Raw genomic sequence first — 13672 nt, 5'->3', positions numbered from 1 at the left:
AAGGGTATTGTACCAAATGGCACAACACTACTTGCTGATAATGATACCAAATAATTAATAATGTTTGTCATCATATTCTGCCCACTCTAAGAATGGAGGGATATCAGCAACACATTTTAGAAAAATGCCCATCAAAAAAGTCAATATGTTTTGTTTTAATACTGAAACATAGTGGACTTCCTTTCTGTTGTTCATATTACAATAGAAGCCTTCACTCAAAGGTGTGACCCGAAGGATGGGAATTGCACACACAGTATAAGTTGTAAGCTCTGTGAGGGTAGGAAACATACGTTTCATTTAGATTCAATTTGCTAATTTTATACCCATAGCTTCCCTGAGAGTGCAGTTGAAAATAGACTGTCTAGATGGAGTGAAGGGAAGTCCCTTTTCAGAAAACAAAAAAGAATTCTAGAGTTCTTTATGTTCGGGAAGAGCATTTCAGCTTTTTAACCCCTGAATGTCATATATCTACGATTATCCAAAACAGAGATTTAACATTAATATAATGCAATGCAAATTAATTTTATAAATGTATTTCTTACCTCAAATTCTATTTCTCTTAGTTCAACTGAAGTCCCATTTAATAAACAGAAAAAAAGTTTAATGAAGAAAAAAATGGACCTGCTGATGGTAATTTGCAAGGGATGGAAAGGAGGTTAATGATGATCACTTTGGTAGTGTGTTATACATTACTTTTTAAAAATTGACAGGAGATAGGCTAAGTCTGGCCTTCTAATTTTCCTGATTGAGTTGGAGAAAGCTGTATCTCTATCGGATGATGTATAAGCCTGTGAAATTCTCTAAGGGATCCATGGGACAATTTATTAATATGAATCTCAGTCTCTAACTTAAAAAAAAAATCTCTTTATGTCCTCTATTATAACACTTCACCTTTTGCATATATAATCTTCATCGATATCTTATTAGTATTTCATAGATTTTTCTTTTTTCTCTCTCTTTTTTTGTAGTGGCAAGTACAGAGATTTCCCATATCTGCCCTGTCCCCGCACTCCATAGCCTCCCCACTACCAACATTCCTCCACCAGAGTGATATTTTTGCTACAATTGATGAATCTACACTGACACATCATAGTCACCTGAAATCCACAGGTTTTTTAAAAATATATTTTATTTATTTATTGGCTGCATCAGGTCTTAGTTGCAGCACGTGGGATATTTCCTTGTGGTGCGTGCGTTCTTGTTGTGGCATGCGGGCTTCTCTCTAGTTGTGGCACGTGGACTCAAGGGTGCACGGGCTCTGTAGTTTGCGGCACATGGACTCCTTCGTTGAGGCGCGCGAGCTCAGTAGTAGTGGCGTGCGGGCTTAGTTGCCCCACGGCATGCGGGATCTTAGGTCCCCAACCAGTGATCGAACCCTTGTCCCCTGCATTGCAAGGTGGATTCTTTACCACTGGACCACCAGGGAAGTCCCCCGGAGTCCATAGCTTACGTTAGGGTTCACTCTTGGTATTGTGCATTCTATGGTTTTGGACAAATATATAATGACATTTCCATCATTATGGTATCATACAGAGTATTTTCATTGTCCTAAAATCCTCTGTGCTCCACCAGCTCATCCCTCACTCCCACCTCCACCCTCTGGCAGCCACTGCTCTTTTTATTGACGCCATAGTGTTGCCTTTCTGTCATATACTTAGAATCATAAAGTATGTGCAGCCTTTTCAGACTGGCTTCTTTCACTTAGTTACAAGCATTTAAGTTTCCTTCATGTTGTTTCATGTCTTGGTAGCTCATTTCTTTTTAGTGCTGAATAATACTCCACTGTCTGGATGAACCAGTCTATTTATCCATTCACCTACTGAAGGACGTTTTGGTTACTTCCAGGTTTTGGCAGTTATGAATAAAGCTTCCATGGATTCAGAAAAATTCCTTTCCTTCAAAATTAAGCACATAGTCAGTGAGTTGACTTCCAATATGCATCCGAACCAGATGGAAGAGTTACCTCCTTTGTTCTACTTCATACTCTCTCCATCTTTGCAGGAATTGCATTATTACTATTAGCATATTAATTTTTCCATCTTCTATTCATTTATTTTAAAGAATGCAGGAAAATGTAATAAAACACCAAAATGGACCTACAAACAAGTGCCATTATAAGGCAGACTTGGTTGTTTTATGGAAACTGAACCAGTTGACTGACAGGCAGAGATGGATGGCAATGCTTGATAGACAGCGGCTGGATGAAAGTCTAAATCTGAAATAAGAAAAGCGGTTTGAGGGCAGCAGAGTAAAGGCTGCAGTCCTATAGGACACACAGACGTGTGCTAGAAATAGCCTGCCTGGCAATCCTGATGAACGAGTAAAGACTTAAGTTGACTGACTATTGAAAAATGATAAATGACACATACATACACACTAGTTGGTGAAAGGTGTGGAAACTTTGGTCTCAATTTAGAGAGAGTGGCATCTCTGACAGGATACGGGCAAGCTATACCACATAGTTTGATTCTGAGCTTTGCGTGGACACATGACATGGCGTTACATGTATCCTTACAGATCAGCTCATTCTGAAGAGCTTGCACCTCAGGCTTTCTGACCAAAACTACTAGATTTGGGTCAAAGGCCAGCTGCTCTTTCCCAATTGCTTCTTATCCAAAGCTGCCACCTTATCTTGGTTCCTCTGTGTAGTAGACAGTGGTCAGTAGTTAAATGCCATCAGCAGGCAGAATCCAGCAAAACCCACTGCAAAGTAAAAGAAGAAGAATATCCTTAGCTACCAAAGCTCAGGCGTAGTCAAAGGTTAGGAATCCAGAAAGAACCTACAGTTGAGTCAATAAAAGTATTAACCATCAGCGCAGTAAACAGGGTTCAGTGCACAAGTCAGGGAGCTGGCTGATCCTCAGTCCACAGGTGAGGTGACATACGACATGTGGTTGCCATGAAAGAGAAATGAAGGGATGGGAGTGGCAGGCAGAGTCTAATAGCCTCTTTGCTAAAATCCTCACAACTTCTCTGTTGCTTTCGTCACTGCACTCTCAGGATACAGCTTTTGTAAGTTCTTCCATTCTGCCCACTGTTCAAAGCTTTCAATACCGTTTTTTTTTGTTTGTTTGTCTTGTTTTTTTGCGATACGTGGGCCTCTCACTGCTGTGGCCTCTCCGATTGCGGAGCACAGGCTCCGGACGCGCAGGTTCCTGACGCACAGGCTCAGCGGCCATGGCTCACGGGCCCACCCACTCCGCGGCATGTGGGATCCTCCCAGACCGGGGCACGAACTCGTGTGCCCTGCATCGGCAGGCGGATTTTCTACCACTGCGCCACCAGGGAAGCCCCTTTCAATACCGTTTTATCTGTTCCTCTTGCAGAACTATTCCCTTCGTCCTTCTTTGATGCTCTTCCTTACTTTATGTAGGTCTTTGTTTCTGACATTATTTTCCTTCTCAATGAAGAACTGCTTTTAACATTTTTTGCAAAGCAAGTCCACCGGCAACAAAGTCCCTCAGTTTTTGTTTGTCTGAAAAAAATATTTCTCCTTCAGTTTTGAAAGATCATTTCACAAGGTACAGAATTCTAGGTTGGTGATTTTTTTTCTCTCAACACTTAAAATTTTTCACTCCACTCTCTTCTTGTTTGCATGATTTCTGAAGAGAAGCTGGATGTGATTCTTATCTTTATTCCTCTATAGCCAAAGTGTTTTTCTTTAATTTGAAAATAGTATACCTAGTTGTAGGAGTTGGGTTTTTTTTTTTTTTGACATTAATTCTGCTTGGTGTTCTCTGAGCTTCATGGACCTGTGGTTTGGTGTTTGACATTAATTGGGGGAAATTTTGAGTCATTATTGTTTTAAACGTTTCTTTTGTCCCTTTCTCTCTTGCTTCTCCTTCTGGAATTCTCAGTAAGCAGATGTGGAATCTTTTGTATTTGTTCCTCAGTCCTGGATATTCTGGTTTTTCTAGCCTTCGTTCTCTTTCCCTTTTGGCTTTTGTGGATTCTGTTGATATATCCTCTAGCTCAGCAACTCCTCCCTCAGCTGTGGCCAGTCTGCTAATAAGCCCATCAGAGGCATTCTTCATTTTGGTTACAGTGCTTTTTATCTCTAGCGTTTCTTTTTGGTTCTTTCTGAGGATTTCCATCTCTCTGCTTACACTGCTCATCTGTTTTTGCATGCTGTCTACTTTATCCATTAGAGCCCTTGGTGTATTAATCATAGTTGCATTTAAATTCCTGGTCTGATCATTCCAACATCCCTGCCACATCTGGTTCCGACGCATGCTCTGTCTCTTCAAAAAAAATTTTTTTTGGCTTTTGGTGTGCCTTGTAACTTCTTTTGGATATGCAGACACAATGTCCTGGGTTAAAGGAACTGCTGTAACAAGGCCTTAGTAATGAGGTGGTGAGGTGTGAGGGCAGGCAGTTCCCACGATTAAGTCTCAATCCCCCAGTGAGCTTCTGCCTCTGGACCATGAACTTCACAAGTGTTTCTCATTTTTTTCTCCCCCCACCCCTTCCCTTATGTGGGACAGGATGGCTAGAGACAGCTGGAGCTGGGTATTTCTCTTCCCCCAGGTCAGTTAGGCTCAGTTAACACCCCAGCAGGTTAGACTCTGGTTAACTAGTTTCCCCCAAGGGCAAGCCTTGCAGTCTTGGGGTCTATTTCAAATTGGCTACTTTCCCCTCCCCCAGCAGGAAGGCTGAGGGATTTTTCTCTGGTATTTTCTGTAGGATCCTGGTGGAGCTCCTGGAGGAAAATCTCACCGTGTTGTGAGTCCTCGCATGACTGGGTCCCCCTGTAGTTTCTAACTCTCATTGTCACACTGAGCCTGCAGCGATAGTCAGTTATAATTCTGGTTTTCCTCCCCAGGCACAGGTCCCCCTGGTGGTTTTGCTCTGGGAAGCCTCCATTTCCTCTCTTCACTGGGGGGGCCTCCCCAGTCTCGGGGGTGGCAGTTTGCCTAGTGACCTCCCCTCTCTTCCAGATGCAACAGGTCTCTCTTCCCTTTAAAAAAATCTACACTCACCCAAGTTATCTTATCCAATGCCATGGATTTTTTGTTTTCACTTTTTGGGGATCTTTTTTTCTCCCAGATTTGGACAAGGCTGTCTCCTTCTTGGTTTCCCATTTCAGCCCAAGTTTCTTGACTGTGCAATTTAAATCGGGGTTTGCTGGCCGTCTCCAACTACTCTCTTTTATTTCCTCTTGAGGAGATAAAACTTACATGCCTTTTTTACCATTGATCCCCAGTTTAGAAGGTTGTCTGATGGATGTTCAAAAAACACTTGTTTAAAAATGACTTATTTAATGATTCTGCTATTGCTGAACGTAGAATGTTTATAAATTCTATTATATTGTAATAAGCACTGCTCTGATAAACATGTGTACATAAATAAATTTGTACATATATGTGTCTATAATGACTTTTTTTTTTTTTTTTTTTTTGCGGTACGCGGGCCTCTCGCTGCTGTGGCCTCTCCCGTTGCGGAGCACAGGCTCCGGACGCGCAGGCTCAGCGGCCATGGCTCACGGGCCCAGCCGCTCCGCGGCATGTGGGATCTTCCCGGACCGGGGCACGAACCCGTGTCCCCTGCATCGGCAGGCGGACTCTCAACCACTGCGCCACCAGGGAAGCCCCCCAGGGGACATTTTTGAGTAGCAAAGGCGGGCAGAGCCTGAGCCTCCTCTCTCCACCTTCTGGGGTGCGTGGGCTCAGAGCAAGCACTTTTGGCAGAGTTTGCAGCCAGGTACTAGTAAGTGGGTGCCTGCGCGCTGGACGCGTTGTGCTGTTTAGCCCGCCTACCCGCCTCCATCAACTGCGCCTGCGGCCTTGCCTCACACCTGCCTGTGGCTCCTGGCAGCGTCCGCTCTGCCCCCCTTCGTCCGGCAGCCCTGCACCTTGCGCGCTGGCTTCGCCTCCCAGGCCTCTAACAGCTGCGGGTAGAGGGCGTTCCTCCCCTCCCCGCCCCCGACACTAGGCGTTCCCGGAAGGCGGCGTGGCTGGGGGTAGACGCGGACGGAGCGGCCGCGGGTGCTCCACTCCAGGTTCCTACGGAGCGGAGGCGCCCGGGGCTCCAGACTCCCCGCCAGCGCCGGCAAGATGCTGCCGGCGTACCCGGAGGTGCCGCCCAGCCCGCTGCGGGACGCGAACCTCTGCTCCCGCCTGTTCTGGTGAGCGCCCCGCCTGAGCTGCGACATCCCGCTAACGCGGGCCCCTGCCGGACGCCGCCGGCGCCCTTTAGGGGGGCAGAGTGTTGGGCAGAGGGAGCGCTTTCCGCCGCCGCTGGAGCCTCCCCACGCCGGCGGCGTGTTCCCCTTTGCGCCCGGGCGCGCGGGCCGGGCGGGAGCAGGCCCGGGGAGGGAGACCCGGCGACCTGGCGGCTGGGGCACAGGGTCTGCCTCCTTTGCCGCTAGTCGCCCCGCCAACCTGCAACGCCAGAGAGCAGGAGGCGGGGAGGCTGAGACCCGAGGCTGCCCCGGGGGCGTCACCACCCAGCGGGAGGAGGGACTGCAGTCCCTGCACCCCACCGTTATCCGGCTTCCCCCATGCCGCTCAGGAATTCGCAGTTTTGAGCTAAAGCTGTAGCCTTTTTACCCCAAAGCAATCAGCTTATTAACAACCTCCTGTATCTAGTTAGCGCCCTGGACCGCTGCCGGCTTCCAGTAATATCACCACCTCTTCCCATATATCTTATGTGACAGCGCGTTCCAACTGCACCCGGCTCCCTCTGTCCTTGTGTCTATGACCACGTCTCTCTGCCTCCCTCTCTCCGTGTGCGTCTCTCACTGTATGTCCTGGTACCTACTGGTAGCAAATTTCCTGTGGGTAAAAATCACTCTTTTGTATTTAATGAACGGGGACACTGTTGTTGAACATGTTTTGCATTTGCCTGGGACTCGCAGCCACGACTGGAATGTGTATTATATATGACCAGCCCTTTCCTTATTGTTAATGTTTCATTTCCACCTTTGAGGACCACTCTGGGGATGGGGTCCCTGAAGCCTGTGGGGTCTTATCCATATCTTTAGCCTTTGGAGAAGCAGTGCATGGTCTTGATGCAGGTGGTCCTGCCTAGGAATCATTTGGTCCTGAAACCACTGAAGGTTCCTTGAACTGGGAGGAAACACACAGATAAAAAGCGGCTCAGAGAGGTGAAGCTCTTAACTAAAGTTTTCCATCTAGTAGCTGGGACTACTAACAAGATGGGCCTGAAACTTGGGGCTTTTTTTTTTTTTTTTTGGTTATTTATTTGGCTGCATTGGGTCTTAGTTGTGGCACACGGGATCTTTCGTTGCAACGCGTGGCCTTCTCTCTAGTTGTGGTTTGTGGGCTCCAGAGCGCGTGAGCTCAGTGGTTGCAACACACAGGCTTAGTTGTCCCGTGGCATGTGGGATCTTAGTTCAGCGACCAGGGATCGAACCCTTGTCCCCTGTATTGGAAGGTGGATTTTTTTTTTTTTTTTTTTTTAGCTGCGTTAGGTCTTCATTGCTGTGCACGGGCTTTTCTCTCTAGTTGCGGCGAGCAGGGGCTACTCTTTGTTCTGGCTTCTCTTGTTGCGGAGCACAGGCTCTAGGCACGTGGGCTTCAGTAGTTGTAGCACTCAGGCTCAGTAGTTGCAGCATGTGGGCTCTAGGGCACAGGCTCAGTAGTTGTGGCACACGGGCTTAGTTGCTCCACGGCATGTGGGATCTTCCCGGACCAGGGCTCGAGCCCGTGTCCCCTGCATTGGCAGGCGGATTCTTAACCACTGTGCCACCAGGGAAGTCCAAACCTTGGGGCTTTAATCACACTTGGGTGATTATTAGATCTTTTGTTTCTGGACCTTAACCCATTCATCTTTCCCGCAAATTCTGATGTTTTCTTTTTCTATGGGATGGTCTAGGGGATCCCCAGGGGATGGGAGCTCCTATGCTTATTTTGACTGTGGTGTATTCAGTGTGTGTAGCTACCTCTCTTGGCTATTTGATGGCCCTTAAGGCAAGAGGGGCCTAGAAGAAGGTGTATGGGTGTAGTTAATGTAAATAATAACAAAGTAGACACATGTCTCCTTAACTTCAGGCAGGGCATGAAACTCTCCAAATACCTTCTGTTTGTGCATTTTCACAATGTATGTGGGTGGAAATGGGAAGGTGAAGGCTTCTCATTGATTTTGGTAGGCACCCATTTCCAGTTTTCCTGCTGGAAGGAAAGGAGCTATTACCTCTTCTTTTACACCTGAAGTCACTGAAGCAGAGAGGTTGAGTAAGCTGCCTACCATCACACAGCAAGTGAGTGGTGGTGCAGGATCCCAAACCAGGCGGTCTTGTTCTGGAGCCTCTGTTCCTTGTGTAGGTAACTGCTGTACTTGTCACCGAATTGGTCGCCTGGACTCAGGCCGGGGTCCTAGCCCAGGCTAAGAACCCTTATCTTGGCCGGGGCGGTTGTTTTTCCATCCGGATTCCCACAGCCAATAATTAAACTGATGATGAGTGTGGAACAGCACAAGCTTCATTCAATGGCCAAAGAATGGAGAAGCAGGAACTTAGTTCGCAGATCAACTTCTCAACCCAGTTTGGGCTGAGGCACTGTATATATATAGGAGGGTCGAGGTAAAAGGGAGGGAATTGAGTCAAGAGAGGGAGGGATATTCATGACTTATCTGAAACAGGCTCTTGTAACAGGTGAAATAGCTCACCCATCCTCACATAGCTTGTAAATGACAGAACTAGGATTATGCCCAAAGCCCGGTTTCTTTTTTCTTTTAATTATTTTTAAAATTTTTTTTATTTTTTGCGGTACACGGGCCTCTCACTGTTGTGGCCTCTCCCGTTGCGGAGTACAGGCTCTGGACGCACAGGCTCAGCGGCCATGGCTCACGGGCCCAGCCGCTCCGCGGCATGTGGGATCTTCCCGGACCGGGGCACAAACCCGTGTCCCCTGCATCGGCAGGCGGACTCTCAACCACCGCGCCACCAGGGAAGCCCAAACCACAGAAATTTATTGTTTCACAGTTCTGGAAGCTAGAAGTCTGAAATCAAGATGTCAGGAGGTTCAAGATCTCTCTGAATCCTGCAAGGGGTGAGAAATGGAATATTGCCTGCCGTATCAGTCAACAAGGATGTCACACTCATCAGCGACTGCAGCGCTCCAGAATGAGCTGGTGAGCCCTGAGGAAACTCAGGAAGGGAAAGAATACCTGCCATCTAGCGGCCGTCAGACTGCAGCCACTCCCTGTGGGAGCCCCGAGGAGACTCAGGATGTGAAAACACAGGATACTGGCCCCAGATAGCTGAGGTGCATGTCAAGGGAATGATTTCGGTGAGCCCAGACTCTTGCGTCTTCCCATACATAGAAAAACACTAAATTCCTTAACTTGGGATATCTGGTTTTCTTTAATTAACAGTAATCTTTTGTTCCTACTACTTGCCCTTTGTTGGAAAACTCCTGTATATCCTAGCTCCGCCTCGCCTCCTTGGAGCAGTTTTCTCGTAGTTACTTGAGATGCTGCCTGCTGGGCTTGAAGTCCTAAGAATACTGCAGAATAAAACAGCACCGTCAACTTTTAGATTGTGAATATATTTTTTTAGTCGATGGGGGAATCCTTCCTTGCCTCTGTTAGCTTCTGGCGGTTGCAGGCACACCTTGGCGTTCCGGCTTGTAGCTGCCATCACTCCAACCTCTGTCTCCATCGTCGTGTGGTGGTTTTCTGTCTGTGTGTCTGTCTCTGCATCTCTCATAAGGCCACCAATGATATTGGATTCAGGGCCGGCAGCCGACTCCGGCCTCTGTATCCCGACACGGAATTAAATCTCGGAGACAGAGTTTTGGGTGAAGTAGAAAAGAATAGCTTTATTCCGTTGCCAGGCAAAGGGGGCCACAGTGGGCTAATGCCCTCAAAACTGTGTGTCCCAACCTGGAGGGGGTAGTGAGAAGTTTTATATTAATGGTTCAAAGAGGGCGTGGTCAGCTGGTGGGCAGTCTTCTGATTGGTTGGTGGGGAGGTAAGCGGGAGTCAACATCATCGACCTTCTGGTTCCAACTGGTCTGGGGTCTATGTGCTTAACCGTTAACTTGTCCCACCTCATGTGGGTTTCAGTGTCTGCAAAACATCTAAAAGATATCTCTCTGTGTATCCCTGGATGGGGAACCAGGACCCTGCCCGCAAGGCTGTACTATTGTTTCTCCTGTTTCTCCTTGTCTCCCATCCCCTCCCTCCCCTAATTAACAACAGCTTGAACCTGCCTGTTGGAACTCAGGGAGGGTCGTGGAGGCTGAACGAAGCCTATTTCCTGTAATCAAAGAAATGTGCGACTCAGAAAGGCTTTTGAGCCCAGGAGCCCTGCAGGGTCCTGCTCAGTATCAGGCCCACCCTACTCCAGTGTGATCTCACCTTAATGGATTACATCTGCAACAACCCAATTTCCAAATAAAGTCACGTTTTGAGGTAACTGTGGTTAGGACTTCAACATAGCTTTTCTGTGGGGATACAGTTCACCCCATCACAAGTTCCGTGGTTAGTATGATCCTCCAGGGTGTTAGGGACCCAGACTCCTTCTCTCTTGTTACTCCTCTGCATGTGGCCTTGACCCAGCTGGTAACCTCCAAGGCCTAGGCTGTGGGGTGGATGAAGGTCCTGGACATTGTCCCTTTCCACTGGCCTGGATGTAGTCACATGGCTACACCTATCTGCTCGGGAGGCTGGAGAGAGAGGGCCTCCTTCCAGGCTGCCAGGTGCCAGCTGAAATCTGGGGTTTGTTACCTCAGAAGAACGAGAGCAGATTTGGGGGACAGCCAGCAGTCTTTGCCACACATTCACAGTTCTTGGGGGGCGGGGAGTGGGCAGCGAGGGTGGTATTTCTCTACGACTGTAGCTTTTCTTGTTGAATTATGTCCAGCATTTGCAGGGCAAGAGGGAGTTTTCCTATATATGATTATGTTAGTTCAGTAGTGGTTCACAGGACTTGGTCTGTTCAGCTGAATTGCATTGAATAGCTCCTAAGTGGTATGAAAATAATAAGTGGGAGATGTGGCCATTCCTGCTGTCGAGGAGAGAGGGCACTGACTAAGGAGAGACAACTGATTGTGAATAGATGCTTGTAAACTATTTTTTAAGAGATAGAAACTTAATAAGAGCATTTCATTTTTAGAGCAATGATTTGAGTGATAGTTAATGACAAGCAGTGATATTGAGTTAACGTGCGTGAGAAGACCAGAGTATACTTAAGTGCCCAGGAAAAGGTCACGACTCAAAACAGGCAGAGCCAGGGTTTTCGTTGAGTCTCTGCCATTTGTCTTGTGTCCCCAGCCTGTCCTGTGCCACCTGATTCCTGAAGGCCTGGGAATGGCCTTCCTCTCTGTGTTCCTAGTATGTCACATGGTGCTTGGGATATGGTGGGATTCAGGAAATATTTATGGAATCAGTTCCTACCAACTCCAGCTCCCCTGTTTGTTGTTAGTGACACAAAAGTAAAACAATAAAAATGTCCAGGTTTTACGTGTGTTGGAGTTTGCAGCCGTATTTTCTCCTTAAGGAGGATCTAGTAAACCAGTATCCTTGTTGAGAAAGTTACAACTTTTCTCATGGCCTGGAAGTCTTTATTTTATTTATATTTATATATATATATATATATATACACACACACACACACACACAAACATATGTAATATATATATAATATACATATATAATATATATAATAATCTATACATGTATACTATGTATACTGTATGATTGTATATACTATATGCTATAATAATAATATATATTATTCTATATATTATTTAGTATGTTCTGATGTGAACCAACATTTTAAATACAGTTGGCAAAATGATATCTAAGCTGTATAAAGTTTTTTCTTGCAAATTCCAGGAAAGCGATTATTTTTGTTTGCGTTTTGTTCCTGCAGTTTAAACAATCTGTTTTTCCTTTTCTGTAGACTTTTCCGTTACTTGATGAGATATCCCAGTGCAACCCTCAGCTGCCATCAGATGGTAAAACCGTAGTGGACGTGCAAGATTTCACTGCCTTTTGGGATGAGGTAACAAATTCTTCATTCTAAGATCTTGACTGCTAACAGACAACTGAAGACATAGATTTTTCAGAGAATTTTCAGACTTTACTCATGTTGTAAAGTGTGATTTGCTCATTTACTGAAAGTATGTTATAAAAATTCTCAAAATCAGGAAGAGGTTTGCAACTACTGGAGATTAAGTATAAAATCAGCCTAAGACGTTTGACATGTTGCTCTCTATCTCATTTTCAGGAGAGCTTTCAAAGTATTAGCACATTTTGAACTTCAAGTACATACGTTTGTAATGTTAGACTTTATAGGATTGGACAGACAAAATGCTGCAGTATGGAATGGGTTAACTAACAGGTACATAAACAGTTGTTACAGACCAGAGGCTTTGGGGAATCAGTGTACGTTTTTTGCCTTGAATTCTCAGATCATCTTATTACATATGAGGTGAAGCCATGGATCTTCATACAGATCTTTACTGTCGGGCAGGGTGGAGGCTCCGCATCCTAAGCTTCTAGATGGTTCTGGCTACTTTGGTGGCAGCCAGGGACGGGGAGGTGACAGCAGGAGGACATAGTGAGCACCTGTGATTCCCAGTTGGAGGGTTGCACTGTGTGGCAAGCTGACAGGGAGAACTGGTGATTTTCCAACACTTGGTTTATTTATGATGTGCAGGCAAACAGAAAACACACAGGGTCTGCTCTCAAGAAGTTGTCAATACTGCACACCCTGTGCAGCCCCTTTACCGACGACTGAAATGCGCCCCCTGCCCCCTGGTTTCATGGTCCTCTGTGCACACGGATGTACCTCCAGCGTGGTATTTCTCATCCTAATGCACATTTATGGAAAGCACCATTAAAGTTCCATTATAAAGGCGACTCTGTGTGAATGCTAACACGTACTTTGAATGACCCATTACCAAATTTCTTTTGTACCAAGCTATGTAGCATTTTAAAATGAGCTCCTTTGTTCTTCTTTCAAGAACTTAGTAACATGTTCTCAGACTTCTGTGCAACTTGCATTATGCTACAGAACACCCTATTCTGTTGTCCTGGCCTTGTCTATGGAAGGATTCTGCTCCACGCTGGGGTCGTTAGTAATTAGGACCTGTCGACTTAGGTCATGGGTGAGAGAGCCCTCGGAGGGGGAGGGGCACAGACATTGGAGGTTTTGGGGAGAAGCTGCTTCTGAATGAAGGCCATGCTGGGTTGGGAGGCAGGAGATAGACATGAGCTCTGTAACCTGCTCCGCTATACAGCCAGGTGGGCAGGTGGGGGAGGTTTTCGGGGACCCAGGTCTCATTCATGAAATGATGGGACTTGGTCTCAGTCTTGAAGCTTTAAAATAAATGGTCCTGTGAGAGCCTCCAAATATCCACGGGGCAGGGATTTCAAACGGTCTCTGTTACAGAGTGGGGCTCAGCTGATGATCAGATGATCATCCCTCAGACCGTCCTTGTTGAGTCAGTGCCCCCAGAGCCTGTATAATCAGGAGACAGTCCCCGGTACCCCTGCGCTGTCGAGTGCTGCCCCCTTCTGGTCACGGCGGAGCAGTGCCCGATCCTGAAGCCTGAACAGGGAGGGAACTCAGTGTCTGGCCCTGACAGACTGTGAAGGGCTGCAACGCGAAGCTGTTGTTTGTATGTGGCTCGTTGTTTTGTTGTCGTAACTGAGTGAAAGGTAGTAAAATGGGAACCCTAATAGGTGTCAGACAGGAAGA

The 13672-nt window shown here is 46.6% G+C and overlaps 1 protein-coding gene across 1 annotated transcript in view; it reads left to right on the top strand.

Moving 5' to 3' along the window:
• Positions 1 to 5986: 5986 nt before the first annotated feature.
• LOC101279146 (ATP-binding cassette sub-family C member 4-like) overlaps positions 5987 to 13672 on the top strand; it is a 130153-nt gene continuing 122467 nt past the window's right edge. The window contains 3 exon segments of the mRNA XM_049701381.1: positions 5987 to 6124; positions 8945 to 9251; positions 11870 to 11971. Of these exon segments, the coding sequence (XP_049557338.1) occupies positions 9243 to 9251; positions 11870 to 11971 (111 nt within the window). The 5' untranslated portion in view covers positions 5987 to 6124; positions 8945 to 9242.

This window comes from Orcinus orca, chromosome 18 (genome assembly GCF_937001465.1).
Source record: "Orcinus orca chromosome 18, mOrcOrc1.1, whole genome shotgun sequence".
In the NCBI taxonomy this organism is placed as follows: Eukaryota; Metazoa; Chordata; class Mammalia; order Artiodactyla; family Delphinidae; genus Orcinus; species Orcinus orca.
The sequence above is the reverse complement of the archived record's forward strand: the minus strand, read 5'-3'. Positions and strand labels throughout refer to the sequence as shown.